Here is a 19,913-nt window from a genome sequence, read left to right as displayed (position 1 = left end):
ATGGCCGGACGGCCGTGGGGCGCGCCGGGCGGGACCTTGAAGGGGAACAGCAGTGCGTTGCTCAACGCCTCTCAGCAGGCGCCCGGCGGCGGGGGTGGGGACGCGCGGCCGCGACCCTCGTGGGTGGCCTCCACGCTCGCCTTCATCCTCATCTTCACCATCGTGGTGGACGTCGTGGGCAACCTCCTGGTCATCCTGTCCGTGTATCGGAACAAGAAGCTGAGGAACGCAGGTAGGGGCTCCCGGGGCCGGGCAGGCTGGACGGGCAGCCCCCAACTTTCACCCGATGGCAGCTTCTCCCCTTTCTGGCCACCTTTCCAGAACGCAGCACCCCCCAGGCGTCAGTTGGCTTTTCCTAAGAAAAGTTCAGTTCTTTTCTTAAAAACTGAGGATTTGGAGTGATTTTTCCTAATAGAGACCGAAGCCCATCGGCTTGCTTACCGTTAACCTGCCCGTCAAAGATGTTTATTCATTAAACAGTAAGGACTCTTCAGTCACTAAGGGGTAGAAAATTTGGGCAGAGTCGCGTTCTTTTTATTTTAGGGGAAATACCCACTATAGTTTTCAGTTTCTGAGGTTTCTTAAATTGAAAGGCACTTGATACAGGTTGCAGAAAATGCCTCAAGAAGCCCTTTCAAATCAGATAACCAACTTACCAATTGCTTGGTTTTACATACAATTTATTGCCCAACTTTGTGAAAATATGAGAAAAAATAAGCTGGTGAAAAGATACTACACTTATTTCAGTTTTGTTGTCAGCAGTAGTTTTCAGTTTTTGGCATACAATTTAAAAAGAATGATAAGCTTCTAAACATGTTTCAGAAAGTGACAATTATTCCTCCAAGTTAAACAACTTTATATTTTAAAAATAGATAGAAATTGTTGTAATAAAGGGTGTGTTTATATATAATATATTACTAAAATTATTTTCGTGCTGAGATAAACTTGATTTTTACTCCAGGCAATGAATTGAAATTGGTTTATTCTGGATGGGAGCCTGAGGACTATTTGTCCATAGGACAGGGGATGTTCAGGTCTCTAAATGATTAGATACCTAGCTCTTTATTTGTAGGCAAATTTATGGAAATGAATATGGGGAGGGGAAGGAATGATGCAATTACATGTTTGTCAAAAGCAATGTTTTTGTTCTAACCGAGTAGTTGATCAATGCTGTAATTTCTAGGAGGCCCTCTCTTTTTTCTGTATTGCTTGAGACCACACATAGTTTCAGAATTAATTAATAAGCACCTGATAACATGAATTGCATTTGAGTTAGTCCATTGAATAACCTCACTTCCTTGGTGATTGGGTTAAACTAGAGGAATTCTGCCTTCAAGAAGTGGCTTCCAGAGGAAAGCATAGGTAGGAACCTCCTTGGCATAGGTCTTAGTGATGATATTTTTTAGTCTGACACCAAAAGCAAAAACAACAAAAACAAAAATAAACAACTGAGACTACATGAAACTGAAAAGCTCCTGCACAACAAAGGAAACCATCAACAAAATGAAAAGGCAACGTATTGAATGGGAGAAAATATTTGCAAATTATCGGATAAGAGGCTAACATCTAAAAATGTATAAAGTACTCATACAACTCAATAGCAAAAAAAAAAAATCCAATTAAAAAATGGGCAGATGATCTGAATAGACATTTTGCCAAAGAAGATGTAACGGCCCACAGGTACATAAAAGGATGCTCATCATCAGTAATCAGCAGGGAAATGCAAATCAAAGCCACAGTGAGCTCTCACCTCACACCTGTTAAGAATGGCTATTATTAAAAAAGAAAAAATAACAAGTGTTGGTGAGGATGTGGAGAAAAGGGTACCCTTGTGCCCTGTTGGTGGGAATGTAAATTGGTGCAGCCCCTATAGAAAAGTCTGGAGGTTCCTTAGAAAATTAAAAATAGAATTACCATAGGACCCAGCAATTCCACTTCTGGGTATTTTTCCAAAGGAAATGAAAACACTAACTTCAAAACATATCTTCACCCCCGTGTTCGCTGCAGCATTATTTACAGAGCCAAGATATGAAAACAAGCTGTATTCATTGATGGATAAATGGATAATGAAATTGTGTATTTACAATGGAATGTTATCCAGCCATAAAAAAGAATGAAATCTTGCCATTTGTGACAACATGGACGGACCTCTGAGGTATTATGCTAAGTGAAATAAATCAGACAAAGAAAGACAAATACCATGTGATCTCTTCTATATATGGAATCTATAAATAAATAAATAAATACCAAACTAATAGATACAAAGAACAAATTGCTGGTTGCCAGAGGCAAGGGTGGAGAGAAGGGGGAGAAATAGGTGAACTGTTTTGAGGGTTGTTTTTTGTTGTTGTTGTTGTTTTTTCAATTTAAATTAGTTGAATTAAAGAGAGAGAGAAAGAGAGGAAGAGATAGAGAAAGAAAGAGTATGAGAAGACCCAGAGCTATGAGCATGGTATGAGAATTATCCATCTCATCCCAGGAGCAAAGCTGTGGGAGAAGCCTGCTTTCTCACCATCGCTGATTTCCTACCAGTCTCCACTGCCCTCTGTATAACTGGGTTCTGGAAATGCTGGCTCTGATTATGTATTAATCTGCTGTGCAATCTCATTGCATTACTGATTGTTTTGATTCCTTGGATTAGGGTTCAATGATAGGGCTTTGTTTTGACCTGTCCAGTGCCCACTCTTTGTATCCTCAAAGAAAAAAAAAAAAGAAGAGAAAGAAGAGAAAAAAAGAAGAGTCTCATTCTCTCCTAGCAATAAAAGCAGCTTTCTATGGACTAGACACAGTTTGGAGAACCATGTTAACTGAATCCTCAGAGCAGCCATGTGGTGGGGTGCCATTGTTACCCTCTTTACAAGGGAGGAACGAGGACACAGATTGGCCATACCGACCAGAAGTAGTGGAGCAGGGTTTAAGCCACAGAGCTTGGCCCTAGAGCTCACTCTACTTCATTGCTATCAACAATTGCAGCAGTTGGGAAATTCGAAACCTGCAGAACCTTTCATTAAAAAAAATAATAAAAAATTCACATGCTTGGAACAATTCTATTTCTGTTATATGACAAAGAACTTATGAAAAGTGCTCCTACCACATTACTTTATATTTTGTTTATTTGCTAAACAAATTTTTTGAGATGGCAGTCTATAAAATACTACATTCTTGTAGCTAACCTGAACTTTTTCTCTTTTACCGTCCACCAGCAGATTGTTGCCTGTGCTGAACTTGACTCTTTGCTTGTATCCATTGCTCAGGTAACGTAGGTGAAACTCACTGCCTTCTCCATTACCTTTGACCACACTCACCATCAGTTTATCAATACTCCAGTGTAGGTCCCATCGAACATGTTCATAGCTATCTTGATTAAGCCCTTGACCATTCTGTTTGCTGTACTCTGATTGTATTTCTTTTTCCCCTTCTTTCTTTTCCCTTCTCTTCTCTTGCCTTCTCTTTTCTTCTCCCCCATGCCTGTTTCTTATTTGTTGGCCTCCAGTATTCTTTAATCACCATAATTATATTCAATCTCTTAGTAGAGGTCATACATGGAACTCAGTTTCCTGATTGTGTCTGTTGTACATCAAAAAAAAAGACAGCCCTGAACTTATAAAAGCATGTCATATTCTAGAAGTTCACTTACAGATTTCTTTTTTAAAAAACATTTTTATTAAAAATATAGCTAACATACAATGTTATGTTAGTTTCAGGGGTACCCCATAGTTATTCAACATTTATATACCTAAAGATGATGATAATGTGAGTGGAGCTGGCTGCTCCCAGAGAAAGTGCCTGTGGCATTGGGTGAGTTGGGTGAGGTGGTTTCCCAGCTGAGTCAGCAGGATGGAGCAATGGAGCTCACCAGGCCAATCACATTCAGATTTGGCCTGTGGGGGCGGGCTCAGCACAGGAAAGATGGCACCTGCCTGCAGGCTGCTTGGGAGGAAGACATCACCCAGGGAAAATAGTGACTGTCCTGCAGCCCTGCCCTGAAGCCACACACCTCAGTCTGTCCATCGCCCCCTCCCCGCATCCCATGTTTCCGTGCCTCCAATGCCTCCCAAGTCACCGTCCCTTTGCTGGAGCTCAGGGTGAGTGCCTGGGAGTGTGAGAGTCTGTGCACAGGACATTTAAGAAGACGTCTGGGTTTCCCCCAGCCTTCCGTTCCAACCAGATGGTCAGAATCCCCACTGTTTCCACAGTTATGTGGGGGCTCCTCTTCCAGGCACCGGTACACTGGACTGGGGAGACCGGTGTGGGGCTGGGGTCTTGCTTCTCCAGGGGGAATCTCCATGGCTGAGATATCCCTCCTCGTTCTCAACCACCACACAGAGGTTTGGGGACAGCCAGTTTCTCGTCTACACTCCTTTTACCAGTCTTGAATGGCTCCTCTGTATTCTTAATTATAAAACTTATGTTCAGCTAGACTTCAGATGGTCCTCTAGGTTGATTGTTCTGTAATTTACTTTTAATTTTAATGTGTTCATGGAAGGAAGCAGGCAGTGTTTATCTACTCTGCCATTTGGATCTCTCTCTACTTACAGGTTTCTTTAAAGAAGACTTTACATGATATGTTGGCTCTTAAGCTATCTCACAAAATCATCCAAACCAATATGGCTGCAACAATACTCAGAACTTTTGTACCACCTGCCACTCGTGAGACCCTGAAAGCAACCAGCCTTGTTCTGAGTTCTGAACCTCTTGGGATCTTGGGAGAATAGGAAAAAGTAGTGTGGAAGGGACCAATGGAAGCTTCACATGCAACCTCAGAAATGTCAGGAGAGGTCTCAGGAACAAGACATGATGATAGAGGGTGAATTTAGCATCAAGGATGCGGTGGAAACAAGTGTAAGTATGTGCAGCTGCTCATCAGTCAAGTGCTCCTGTGTTAGGGACAAACATATCAGATCCTGCAAACAACTGTGGAAGGAGCTTGTACAGAGAATAAATCCAGAACCTGGAGTCTAGAGCTTCTTTACTGAATGGATCTGTGGTTGTAGATGAGTCATCATGTCTCTGGACTGTTTTCACATCAGCAAAATGATGGGGTTGGAAATATCTGTGAATCCCTTCCAACCATAGTGTCCTTTGATTTACATGATTATTAAACTCACTCTGAATTTGGAGATTATAATGCTACGAAATTGAGTAGCAATAGGAGAATTGTGGCTATAATGACATATATGTATATAATAATAATAAGCATCATAGATCTAGGAAAGTGTGTCCTTATGAAAGTATGCCTCACTTGCCCTACACGGTCTGGTTCACTTATCATTTAACTGCTAGAGAAAGTTTCTCTGCTTTATTTTCCTATTTTAGAAATGCCCCATATAGTTTTCCCTTCTTGGAAGAAAATGAAGTGACCAACTGCATAGAAAATTCAAGCCTCTTTTGGTGGGACTCTTTCTGGTTGAGAAATGATGGACTGTTTCTCTGGGATATATGCAGCTTATTGTATTTGGGTAGGATGAGCTCCAGGTGCTTATATTGAGCTGGCCAGCAGTGTCTGTGGCTGAGCAAACCCCGTGGGTCGGCCAACTTTCATACCTCTGGGTGGGCCATGGGGAGAGTTAGGCTCTTCTAGGCCTATAGAGACCCTGTCAAAATGTAACCACTCAGGAGGCACAGCCTAAATAGGCAGCCAGCCTGGCCATTCAGTGTGCAACAATACACATTTAAAGAAGAATAGGGTTCACAGGAGTGAGTACGTCACTCACACTTAGGTGTTCAAAAGCGGAAGGAAGATAAGCATTTCACCAGGTTATACGTGTTTTTAAAGTAAAGACTCAAACTACCTCTCCTGCAATATCAATTAAGGATGTCTGTATTGAAGTCATAAGTGTGGCTAGTCACATGGTTTACTGGTGATTTAAAAACCAGTTCTGTGGGATCTTTAAAGCCAAAAACATAAAATAAAATACCCTTATATGAGCCAATTGTCCAAATCCCAAAAGAAAAACAACACATTTTAGACAATACTTTTGAATCATTTTATCCTTTTAGAAATTTTCTTTTTTTCATAAAGATTCATGTTGCATCTTATATTCTCTTCTCACTGTAAATGATGCTTCTCTGTGACGTACTTAATATCTATAGATTTCAGATGCTAGATAAATAAAATTATAGCAAAGTTCTAACTTCTGGGATATATATGGGCAATTGGAAGAGATATACAGAATTACTCAACAATCTATTCTGGTGTCTTAATTGTAAATCCAAACTGTTTATCATAAAACTTAAAACTTTTTTTATGGTTCTGGTCCATAATTGATTTTGCAAAAACTGCTGGACATCTTTTGGTGAACATTTCCATTTCAAATATGAGTGTTTTATAGCACCGGTATCAAAGCAACCTTAATTATTAAAGGAATTTGGTTTTTCAATTCTACAATTTTATTTTTAAAAATTTACTTACTAATTTGTATTTGAAACACTTTTCAAGCTTAAGAAAATTAAAGTAGAAGAAAACCAATAGAATTCCACTCTTTACAGGTAGCTAATTTGATCTGATTTTTGTGGATAGTGTACAAAAATAACTTATTTTCTTGTTTAGGATGTCTAGTGGTTTGTACTTTTGCACACAGAACAATTTATAGTTTTCAAAGCATTTTCCCACATTTTGTTTTATTTGTCTTTGTAACAACCTCCTCAGGTAGACAAGAAGACTAAAACCCAAAATTCACAAATAAGTGATCATTACAGTATCCCAGTACACAGCCCAGTGTGGTACAGTGGAAGGAGCTTAGGAATTGAAATCAGAAGATCCAGGATGAGTCTTAAACCTGCGATACCTTTATTTGTACTATGTTTTGGGACAGTTACTCAATGTCCCTGAGCCTAAGTTTCTCCATCTGTCCGATGGGGCTACTTATCTCACAGGGAAGCTAGGAAGATAAACTTAGATTTTTGCCCATCCATCCATCCATCCATCCATCCATCCATCCATCTACTTATCACTTTGAAATTATAAAATACTATATAATTAATGACATTATTATGTTATTGGTATGCATTTTATGATTGATTCTCTTAGATTATTTTTATTTTTTATATGCTCATTTCTTTTTAAATGAATTTTAAATATTTTTATTAAAATATAGCTAGCATACAATATTATAATAGTTTCAGGTGTATGGCTATTCAACATTTATATACCTAAAGGAGTGATTAATATGATAACTCCAGCAACCATCTGACACTGTACCACGTTATCGCAATATTATTGACTATATTCCCCTTGATGTCTATTACATCCCCATGACTTAGTGGTTTTTGAACCCGGAAAGTTGAACCTCTTATTCCTCTTCACTTTTCCCCCCCTTTTTCAATTTTTCAATTAAAGTTGACATTGAATATTATTTTATATAAATTTCAGCTGTATAGTATAGTGGTTAGACATGTATATAATTTAAGAAATGACCCCTCTGATTAGTCCAGTACCCACATAGAACTATACATAGTTATTATCATATTATTAACTATCTTCCCTATGCTTTACATCCCCATGACTATTTTGTAACTACAAGTTCACCTTTTTACCCTGTCCCACAACTCTCCCATCTATCACCCTGATAAATCTAGTACTCATCTGACACCATGTATAGTTATTACAATATTATTGACTATATTCCTTATGCTATACCCTATATCCCCATGACTATTGTGTAACAACCAATTTGTACTTCTTAATCCCTTCTCCCTTTTCACTCGTCCCCCAAACCCTCCTCCCACTTTACAACCATCAAAGTGTTCTCTGAATTTATGAGTTTGTCTCTGTTTTCTTTGATTATTTTGTTCTTAGGATTCCACATATAAGTGAAATCACATTGCATCTGTCTTTCTCTGCCTGACCTACTCCACTCAGCACAATACCTTCCAGGTCCATCCGTGCCACCGCAGATGTCAAGAATTCATTCTCTTCCATGGCCGAGCAATATTCAATTGTATATATGTACCACCTACTCTATGAACATTCATCCATCTATGAACACCCAGGCTGTCTCCATACCTTGTCCATTGTAAACAAGGCTGCAGTGAACATATGGATGCACTCGTCCCCTTGAAGTAGTGTTTGGATTTCTTCCAATAAATACCCAGAAGTGGAATTGCTGGGTAAAGGATCCTTTGCTTTAAAGTCTATTTTGTCTGGTACAAGTAATGTTACCCTAGCTTTTGTTTGCTTGTTTGTTTCCATTTTATGAAATATCTTTTTCCCATTCCTTTATTTTCAGTTTGTGTGTGTCTTTCTATCTAAAGTGAGTCTCTTTTTGCTGTTTTGTTTGGGTGTCTTATGCTACTTTATCTTCTGAATCACTGATTCGATCCTTTGCTTCATCTAAGTTACTGTTGATTCCCTGTAATGAAGCCTTCATTTCTGTTATTGTATTCTATATTTCTGGTTGGTTCTTTTTTATGTTTTCTACCTCCATTTTTATGTTTCCTATCTCTTTGTTGAAGTTCTCCCTGAGATTATTGAGCATCCTTATAACCAGTGTTTGGAACTCTGCATCTGAAAGATTGCTTGTCTCTATATTGTTTAGCTCGTATTCTGGAGCTGTGTTCTGTTCTTTTATTTGGGACATGTTTTTTGTCTCGCCACTTTGGTGCCTCCCTGTGTTTATTTTTATGTGTTAGGTAGGGCTGCTGTGTCTTCCGGTCTTAGTAGAGAGGCTTTGTGTAATATGTGTCCTGTGTGGCTCAGTGGCTCAGTCTCCCTGGTCTCATGAGAGGCATACTCCAGGTGTGTCCCTTGTGTGTGTGCTCCTGTTGTAGTTGAGCCTTGGTTGATGTTTGCATCAATAGGAGGGATTGGTTGTGAGAAATGGCTGTGACTACAGTGGAGGAGCTGCTGTGCAGAGGCTGCCCCTATAGAGCAGGATTCACTTTAGCTGGGTTCTGGTGCCTGTCCACTCTGCCCTTTGGGTCTGTCATACTTGGGGGTGGCTGGATGATGTTCTGGCTTGGTCTGAAGCTGATCACTGGGCGTGCTAGACCTGAGCCTCCTGCTAGGAGCCCTGTCATGGGCCAAGTTTAGCTGCAGGTTGTGCCCTACCTGAGTCCAATTTGCAGATGGCCACCACCTGCGCTAGGCTTGGAGGTGCTTCAAGATGTCAAGCCAAAAATCAAGGCATGCTGTAGCTAGAGCTGGGCTTAGAGCTGCTCAGCAAGAGGTACAGGACATGCCAAAGCCAGATGCTGCTTGTTTGGGTTTTGTGAACCTTTGAGAGATTTTATGAAAGTACATACCATGAGCTAAGACAGGTTGTTTATACAGAAAAGCTACTGGAAGTGGCTTGGATGTTTCCAAAAGTTGGATTGGGTGAAGTCTCAGGGTGTCACTAAAGCAGAGCAGACAAAAGGTGATAGCCAGTTTGATGGAGACTCAGATAAAGGGACACATGCATCTGCATGCTGAGCACGTTCAACAAAGAAACAATGGCTTCTGCCAGCTCCAGGGAGGAGCTGCTCTGCCAGCAGTGGAGCTCAGAGTAAGTGAGTCCATCAGCAAGTAAGTCCTTGTGCAGGCTTTTTAAGAGGAGCACCTGCGGCTGTAGCCATCCTCAGTCTCATTTAGCCACAATCTCCCCGATTTTACACAGCCAGAAGTTATGGCAACTTCTCTCCCTGGTATTGAACCTTGTGTGGGGATGGAACCCCTTGCTTCTCTGGGAGGGTGGGGATCTCCACGGCTGAGATGTTCCTCCTGATTGTTAATGGTCACACACAGGTGTGAGACCAGCCCATTATTTGTCTTTACCCCTCCTAGCAGTCTCAAAGTGGCTTCTTCTGTACGTCCTTAGTTGTAGGGCTTCAGTTCAGCTAGACGTCAGGTTATTCTGTAGTTTAATTGTAATACTGATGTGGTTATGAGAGGAGGAAAGCACAGCTACTCTCATTTTGACCAGAAATCTTAAATGTTTATTTTGAAGTAAGTGGACCATTGATCTGAAATTGAAGATTTAAGGTCTATGTCTCTTTTGTGACATTATGCAAATTACACATATTCTCTGGGGTCTCGGTTTTCCCTTTGGTAACAAACACTATCACCCCATAGCAAGTAGGGCTGAGATGTTTTATTCGATATCCAACCTTTGAGAGACTATTTCAGTCTCCAAGTTGTTCACTAATTTAAATGAATCAACTCTGAAAGCTACAGTAATTATATCAGATAAGCATTTTACCATTCAAAAAGTTATGACCTAACTTGGATGTATAGACTTGGAAAACGATTTCAAGCTAATGAAGTCAGTGCTTAATATAACCTCGAATCTGATAATATATACGTGTATTTAGCACTGCTAACATTTTCCTTCTGTAGCTCTCTCCATGACATTTGAAATTATTGATTCAAGTGAATTTTTTACTTTTTAACACATTTTATTGATTTTTTTCCATTGTGTGCTTAGCCATTGTTTAAAGTTTTGTGACTTTTTCCCTGGCCTGCGTAGTACATTATTATGGAACCCTAATTTTTTTTTCCAAATTTACTAATTACCAGAAACCCCTGGAAAACTTAGGATAGTAGTTTCAGACTCCTAAGTACATAACTGAATTTGGGTCTGATTTTTTGGCTGTTCTAGATACTCATCTCCTAAGAAAGTAGAAATTTTCCACATTAAACGAATCATGGATAAGATAGAGCTAATATTGTTGACTTTTAGAATTATTTTTCTTTTGGCAATTTTGAAAGTTAACCAAAGACAATATAGTCATAAATGTAACCTCCTGCTTTTAGATTTACTAATAGTTGAGGGTTGTTTTTGAAAAAAATATCTGCTTTGAAAAATATCTGCCTTAGAAGTCATTGTAAATCTACGTAGTCTCTACAAATGAGCTTGTTCTGCTCATTCTTTATTAGCATCTTTTAAAAATAATAACTAGAATATTTGAGGTGAATAGTAAGATCTTTACAAGATGCCTTGAATTTCCCCTGTTTTTCCCAAAAAGTTTTTAGTTGCTTAGCTGACAGAAGTGCCCTATCTTCTGTAAAAGAAATACACACAGTCTCAGGATTTTCTAGGCTATCAAAGAGGTGATCCATAGATTGTCTTTAAAAATGCATTTGTGCATGCTCAGAACTCTGCACGGTATCATCAATAATCATCTACTCTCCTTTGTAAAGATGGCTTCTTAATCAGCACCACAATTTTCTCATCTTTCAGATAGGTTTGCTAATCAAATTGCCCAGAAACCTGAGGGCTCAAGAAATTTTAGTGAAATTTAATTATGCTGCAAATGAGGAATAAAATTCTAGGTTTTCTGGTTGAGGTGCTCTAAGATTTATTTTTCTACAGAGCTATACACTTTTGGCAATCACATTAAAGGAATTAGTCTTAGAAAAAGGGACAAGAAAAGAAAAACTATCTACTGGTGCTGAATATTATTCAGGCTATTGAGGGTGAATTTGAGTGGTTGAGCTTATGGTTTAAAAGAGTGCTTACCTGCTTTGATATTGAGCACTTTGGGGACTTATTCAATATCCATTTAAATAAATATTTATTGCATACCTACAGTGTAAGACAGACTATATAAATGAACACAAATTCTTGTTGATTTGTCAAAATGCAAGACACTGTGTTAAGCTTGTGCAAAACATGGCTTCTACTTTCAAAGAGATTACTTTCTACCATGGCACTAATATAATTTTTGTTCTCTAATTTTCAAATAATAAATTTTCAAAGACATGAAGTACAAAGTTTTAAGACTAGAAACATGTTTATATAGCAGAAAAACTTTTCAAAAGAAATTTGAAAGTTTTTTGGTGGATGGTAGCTGGAGTTTAAAGTACATAGTCATGAAAATTTTTAAAAGAATTTTTACCTCAGTATGAAAGAAATATAAGTAATAAATAGGAAATATGAAATCTACTGCACACATGAGTCAGAATTAATGAGACAACTTCAAAGAAATTAGTCAATAATAGAGACAAAGCATAGGTATTTGAGAACTATATTGGCCCTATATCTTTTGAAGAAAGTATACAGCCTGAAAAAAACACCTATTGGATAATGTTTGAGAATCAGTTTGTTAACTTAAATTTTTTAAAAATTGCCTCTCATAGCTATTACATGTCAGATAATAAAAAATTATAATCAATAATTTGTATTTACTTTTATAATATTGATACATCTGGTAATACAAAACACCCTTCTGAGAAAAGAGTAACCAGATGTAAAAAATGAGCAGAATTCTTAGGAGAATTTTACACCTTTAAAAACTGACTGAAAGCTGAGCTAGAGCAAGAGTGTTATGTGTGTTACTTTAGTTTAAACGACCTGAGGTATTCTTAGTCCCCCTTACTTCATGTACACTATATTAATGGAATACTTAAGACAATCTATCCATCAACTATGTTTACAACATTAGGGAGTCACCACCAAGTTAAGGTGTAGGACAGAGAAGACACAATGGGAGAGAGAAAGAGGCTGCAGAGCCAGGAAGGCACGTGGGGTAAAGCGGATGAAAAAGAGAAGACGTTAGATGTAATCATGTACTATTCATGTAGGGTAGTCTAAGCACAGGTATTATATGAATGGGGCATTATATTTTAGAGACCTACAGGAGGATGAAGGTTGAGAGAAGGGGGTCAGTAAGACTATCACTGACGATTGGAGAGAAGTTTAAGCGATGTGGTGTGGGTAGAAGCCAGAAGTTATAGGAAGGTAAATGACAAATGGGTGGGAAAGGAGAGAAATATCGGGACAGCCTTGCATGAAAAGTTTGATGGGAGAGAAAGAGGCTGATAGCCAGAGAGGTAGGAGGATAAAAGGAGGCTTATTCGCTATAAAGAGGCCCCTGCAAGATTGCAGGGATCAGAGGGGGTGGATACCTCCTCAGCCGTGCCTGTCTCACCAGGGGAGGAACCTTCTGTGAAAAAGAACGGTTGTCATCACAGTGCAGAAAGTAAGGAATGCGTATTTATCTAAAGCCAACCGTTTTCCATGTAGATTCTTGAATCTTCACTGTAGCCATTATCATTGTCATTTTGATGTAGTACCTATTAAAAGACTGGGGCTCTGGGAAGCTATGGTTTACTATTTAGGAAATGGCATAGCCAAGATTGGAATTCAAATATGTTTTTGTTTTTAAACTTGTTGTTCATACTACCTCTAATAATCTGAAAAGATAAGTTTCTCATGTATAGTTCTTTGAAGTTTAAGAATGTAAGACGTGGCCTGTGTGCTCTAATGTACAAAAATAAAACCCTTCACATTTCCTTGCACTGCCACAGAATATTCCTTAGTCATCTACAGCATCTCAGTTTTTTTCTTGTCATACCATTAACATTTAATATGAATATTGAATTTTTTATTCTCACCAGGTTTATACTAGATTCTTCATTAAACCAGACTGCTTAGATCTGCTTAGATTTGCGTGTAAAACAAACAAAAAATGTTGCCAAGAGTAGCTGAAGTATATATTTTTTCCCCGTTTCAACTGGTGTTTACCACTTAAATGGTAAAGTTCAGGCACAGTCAGGGTTTTCTTTTTTAATCTTTATGAACAATGATTCAGTGGGTGTCTAATCTTGTTTTCCACTTAGTTGAAGTCCAGGCTAAAATGAAAGAAGGAATGAAGATTGGCCTATTGAGAAAAAAAAACATCCTGGCAAATAAGAGCAAAAAAGCAACTAATTTCTATGCTTTTATGGTTATAGTTTAGAGACTAATGATGCATTAGTTCATCCAGCAAACTATTCCCGAGTACCTATTATGTGCCTGGCACTGTGCTGTCACTGAGAATTAAAAGATTCATACCCACAGTCCTAGACTCAAATAGTTCACAGTCTCTTAGAGGGAGACAGACGTCTATGCTCACAAATGGAATCACATGTTGGTTTGATGTTGGAAGCAAATCTACACAAATCTTCAATGAAAGACATTGAAGAGCCATGTCAAGAAGCATTTAGAGTCTGTAACTTCTACCCCGTAAGGTTTGTTTGTTTGTTTGTTTGTTTGTTTCTATAAAGTAGTATGATAAGTAGTTCCTATTTTTCTACCAAAAAGCTGGTGACCTCTTTAGAAAACCACCCAACCTCTTTACAGAGCTGAAGGTTTATTTTAGGTTGCCTAGAAACAGAACCTGAGAACAAGGTTCTAGGTTTATTACTCATGCTTTATTGCAGGAGGGCTCTCAGGAGGAACTGAAGGAAGTGATGGGAGCAGGCTAGGGGAGGAGAGTCATGCAAGGATAGTATTTCAGGCGAAACCTAGATTTGGTCTGACCCATGAGACTGAGGTATCTGGGCATCAATCCAACCACAGAGTTGCCATCACTTGAGGCAAGAGTGTTGGCCTGTTGGTGAGTGTCAGTTGGTCATTTTTATTGTTCAACTGAAGACAATTCTCTGGAGAAAGATGCAACTGCTGGCAAATGGAATTACCTAACACTCATTCAAATTTCAAGGATAAATGCTTGTGGGGACGGAGTCCCAGAGAGCAGTTTCCAGGCTCTCAGTCTCATGTGGAAAGGTGCTGGCTTGGGTAGTAGATGGCCATCAGCTGTGGCTGGGTGGCCATCAGCTGTTATCAGTTAGCCATTAGCCACTAATATAACTGCCGTGGCTATGCTAAGGGTTGGTTGGTTGGTTGGCAGAGAAGTGGACGGCGGATCGTGCACCGTGTGGAGCCTGCTTCCTGTATCTTCAACCCAGCCACCAGCGAGACTATAGTGGTATGAATCCCCCATCCGTGGCTCATTTGGTGTTCCCTTTTGGCCTCACCATATCCTGCATTCTTGTGTGGGGAGCAGGAGCTGAGACCCTGCGTGACAATGCTCCATCCTAGCAAAGGGGATATGGGAAGAGCATTAGCAACAGCTACTAGAAGGCCTATGAAACAGAGAGAATGTACAGAAGCAGCTGGAGACCAGGCTTGCCATAGTAACGGGCTCCTGTCACCGGCATTTTGAAGAGAGCACACAGAAGGAAATGAATCCTCTTCAAGTTAAATCAATGCACAGATGTGATTATTACCAAATTAAGAACAATATGGCCAGAGCTGTAGAAACATTGTTGATGAAAACCTTAAAAGCTCAAACTTTGCACAATGTAGATAGGGAGATAGCTTTATCTGTACTTAACATAGCAGCAAAGGAATAAAGAAGCATTTATTCAAATGAAAGTCAGCATGAGATTTGCAGAGCATAGGATTTAAAAAAAAAAAAATTAAGCAGTAAAAATAACTGGGAAGAGATCAGAATCTGGCCGAGGCTATGAAATTCTTGTACTGTCCCCTAAGATTTTACTAGTTACTGAAGGAGACGCCACAGTGCCTAGTGCCCTGCTTGAGCCTTCTGAACATTAAAAAAAATATGGCTTCTGCTTCTCTTCCACCTTCCAAATCTCATTCAGTATTCTTTTGTGGACCATGTTAACCCATAACTATGCCAGGAAGGAAATTCCGGGAAATGTAGTTTCAGTGAATCTAAACTGACACAAAACAAGCCACCACAGTCCAGTCCACTCCTTGGGAGCGTAGCGTCCATATATATCTCTTTTAGCTGTACTTAAGTTCCAGATAAGGAAGGGAAACGTCATGATTATGATTCCACCTCACATAATGCAACTATCCTTGCAAAACTGAAAACACACCAACCCTCTCCCCAAAAGACAATACAGTCTCTTTATTCATCTTTGCGTGATTTTCATTATTCATCGAGTGGAATCCCATTTCCCATTTGATATCCTGTAACGGAAATACTGAGATGTAAGGTTAATTACTAACACATGTTAGATGACAGGGGAACAGAAAAGAGAAAGAGACAAACTAAACTCCCATAACACACACACACACACACACACACACAGAGCAGATATGACAAAGCTTCCAGCTGAGCTACCTGATAATCACATCTGCACAGGTTATGGCTTACTTTTTTCTTCAAACACTTGTAAAATGAGATTGGTTCAAAGAAAATTAATGATTTAATTAATGTAATTACTTGAACAGAAAAGAAACAAGTACTACAAAATAAATGCAACAGAGTAGATTAAAGCCATGAAAGAAATCTGTGACATCACCTGTGATCTTATTTTTAAGCTCTTTTAAAAATAAATCTATATTGGCCAGTCTGTGATCATGGCATCCTGGGTAAAACTGTACCATTTTGATGACTACTTAATTTGTAGCTTAATTTCATGTATTATTCTTATTTTTAAAGTATTAAACATGTTGAGTTAAAAATTCTTTAAAATATGCCCTCTTTGGAATTTAAATAGTTCATTGGTAATTAAAATTTATCTGTAGGAAAAATAAATTTGCTTTTATTGCTTTAACTTTGCCTAGTTTAACCACTTTTCAAAGTTGTTTTATGACAATTTATCCAAAATTTCTAAACAAATGGCAAAAAACATGCCTTTTTTAGTCATGACTGCTATTTTACTTTACTTCTTTGCAATTTTTTTTTTTTGAAGGAAGTAAAAATAACCAGATAGGAACTTCAGATACAAAGTCTATTTAATTTCAGATGTTGGGAGATAAGCATTTAATTTACTTCATCAAGCATTTGAACAAAAGTCTCAGCTGAATGCTGTTTAGGATACAAATATGAGGAAGACAATCTCAGGAAATATAGGAAAGCCAAATTTACAAATAAATATAACAAAAGGCAAAACATACAGTCACTCTACCTGGAATGTTCCTCCCACCTCTGTCTAGCTCATTCCCTTCCTCGCTGCCTCTTCTCTGTACATACTCTTGTTGTACTTCTTTCTATTTTAATTTTGTTTGCTTTTCTAAGATCAAAGATGATAGGATCCCTGTCTGTTCATTCCTGTTTCTCCAGCACCTATCATGTGCACTTAATAAGATTTCATTGAATGGAATTTATTATAATTTAATTCAAATTAAAAGTGGTATAAATAAAGTGACTTAGGAACCTTCAAAACAGGAAGCTCTTCCACGTGGTTGGGCAAAGGGAATTTCTACTTAATGTGGGTTTGGGGAAATAGGTAGTATTTTTAAAGTTAGGAAAAGGAGCCATTCAAGGCACAAGGTAAAGGAAAAAGGCAAATGAGCCACTAAAGTGAAGAATGTACTTGCCGAACATCTCAAAATTTGACTAGAGTTCTTTTTTTATGTTTTAAAATGTGTTGAGTTATGTTAATATAAAAAATTATCACTTAATCTGAATATTTAGGGTTTAATTTTTGTACCTTAACTTCTTTATAAATAAAAAAGAAGTTTGCTTTTTCCTTTAGAATGAGATGAAAGTGTGGAATTCCAACATTTATTGAGCATTTATCATGCGACAGATACAGCTCGGCACTTAACAAAGATTACCTCCTGCAAGCCACATAATACCTCTGTGAAGAAGATGATATTATCTTCATCTTATAGAAGAGGAAACTAAGGTTTGGTCAGATAATATCACTTGCCCTAGTTAAATAGCTAGTAAGTGGTAAAGCCAATATTCTAACAGGCAGCTGATGACAGACCTTTTTTTCTCTTAACTATTATGTTATGGACAAGGATCCATTGCTCTCCAAGAAAAGGAATTAGAGGCCCATTTGAGAACCACTGAAGATCTAGACAGAGATAGAAGGCCTGGAATTTAAGGACATCATGGCTGGCTTGGGAAATAACAATATGACATGAGGTTTCTCAGGTAATGTAGAAGATTCCAGAACAAAAGATGTTATAGGAGTATACTGAACTCAAGATTTTTTAAAGCACAAGAGAAACTAAACAATTTGAAAAACAAGTTTTGAAGCTGGCAACGCCTTATTCTGGGAATGTGGGTATTTGTGAAGAGCAGGATTAATTTGACAAGGGCAGTGAATGGGCTCACTTCCTGGTGAAAATAGCCTCTACTTCATTTATAACATGGTAGTAGCTACGATGTCAAGTCACCCAAGTTGCAGAAACAGCTCTTTTTTAAGTAACTGTGAAAGAAAACTAATGCAATCCATGAGAAATCTGTATTAACCTGTATTTTCTAAACCTTTCTCTTTTAGGAAATATATTTGTGGTGAGCCTAGCAGTTGCAGACCTGGTGGTGGCTGTTTACCCCTACCCCTTAGTGCTGACATCTATATTTAACAATGGATGGAACCTGGGATATCTGCACTGCAAAATTAGTGGTTTCCTAATGGGCTTGAGTGTCATTGGTTCAATATTCAATATCACTGGAATTGCCATTAACCGCTACTGCTACATCTGCCACAGTCTCAAGTATGACAAGCTGTGTAGTAACAAGAACTCCCTCTGCTGCGTGTTCCTGATATGGATGTTGACACTTGCTGCAATCATGCCCAACTTGCATGTCGGAACTCTGCAGTATGACCCACGAATCTATTCCTGTACATTTGCACAGTCTGTCAGTTCCGCATACACGGCAGCAGTTGTGGTTTTCCATTTCATAGTTCCCATGATCGTAGTCATCTTCTGTTACCTACGAATATGGATCCTGGTTCTTCAGGTCAGATGGAGGGTGAAACCTGACAAGAAATCCAAACTGAAACCACAGGATTTCAGGAACTTTGTCACCATGTTTGTGGTTTTTGTACTTTTTGCCATTTGCTGGGCTCCTCTAAACTTTATCGGTCTCGCTGTAGCCTCAGATCCTGCCAGCATGGTACCCAGGATCCCAGAGTGGCTGTTTGTGGCCAGTTACTATATGGCATATTTCAATAGCTGCCTTAATGCAATTATATATGGAGTGCTTAACCAAAATTTCAGGAAGGAATACAGGAGAATTATCGTCTCACTGTGTACAGCCAAGATGTTCTTTGTGGATAGCTCTAAAGACATAGCAGATAGGGTTCAATGTAAACCCTCTCCATTAATGGCCAACAATAACCTAATAAAAGTGGAGTCTGTTTAAAGAGCAGTGCATTTTTGGCATGATATGCATACTGCTCAAAGTCTTACTGATTTTCATGTTTGCTTCCCTCTTGACAGATTTCTAGAAAAGCAGCGTGGTTGAAAAAAACATGTGTTCTTAAGAGGTTGCCTCTATACTTTCTGAGCAAATGTACTATCAACCTTTTGAACAGGTCTCTAATTCTCCTTATCAAGAGAAACACAGAACACCTAGAGAGACATATGTTAATTGAAGAATATGGTTCAGGGAAAGAAGGCGGTAATTTTAAATAAAAACGTTGAATGTATTCAATTGGAGAAAGAGGGTGCAAACTTTTTAATTGCAAGTGAGTGCCAGAAGGGTAATAATTACTTTTTTCTTCCACTTTTTAAAGATTTCTAGTAGGAAAACAAATGATGTCTTTTATTTATAATGAGTAAATGGAACAAAATGGGGTTCGTGCCGTAAGTGACTCATTACACAGTGAAAGGCTGAAAATAAATCAGTGAATAATTCAACAGCAACAGCAACAACCACTACAAAGTTTTCAATTGGCAGTGTTAGCATTGGGTAGTCATAATCATAAATGTTTATCGTTCTCCATTAAAAGTTGCACATTCAACTAGATAAAGAGCCAACTGTATGACAGAGCCCCTTTCCAGTTGTCAATAACCATAGTATTTTAAAGAAATAGCTACATATTCAACTTTACTAAACATTTGGCTTCTTATTTTGTCACTGAATATCATTATTCATGTCACTGACCAGCTGTTTTTAATTGATCTCTGTTAATTTATTAAGCCATCTAATCAGTTCAGTTAAAAGTGACAAAAAACCTAAGAGCTATAGATTCTTAGATATAGTGTTGAATGTGTTCTAGATTGATAATCTACTTGAACAACTAAGTATCTAAACCAGATAGTTTTTCCTTTATAAGTATCTCAAAACAATATGCTTTAATGATTCATTTCAGTATTTGGATTGCCTTAATAATAGTAAAAGTCTAGAAGTAGAAAAAAATGCATGGGAAAATTATGGTTTCATAAACTATGGCTCTAGTTTACCCCAAACAGTTTTTTGGGACTACTACAAGGTTTATGACATAGAGTGCT

At 38.4% G+C, this 19,913-nt stretch overlaps 1 protein-coding gene across 1 annotated transcript; it reads left to right on the top strand.

Annotated features, from left to right (window-relative positions):
* MTNR1A (melatonin receptor 1A) lies at nucleotides 1-18,822 on the top strand (the record flags this gene model as incomplete). Its single annotated transcript, XM_081046143.1, has 2 exons — nucleotides 1-232; nucleotides 17,954-18,822. 2 exons carry the CDS (start codon nucleotides 1-3, stop codon nucleotides 18,820-18,822), a joined length of 1,101 nt encoding a protein of 366 aa, XP_080902269.1.
* Between the last annotated feature and the right edge of the window lie 1,091 nt (nucleotides 18,823-19,913).

Source organism: Rhinolophus hipposideros (assembly GCF_964194185.1).
Source record: "Rhinolophus hipposideros genome assembly, chromosome: 4".
In the NCBI taxonomy this organism is placed as follows: Eukaryota; Metazoa; Chordata; class Mammalia; order Chiroptera; family Rhinolophidae; genus Rhinolophus; species Rhinolophus hipposideros.
This window is presented reverse-complemented; position numbering and strand designations above follow the sequence as displayed.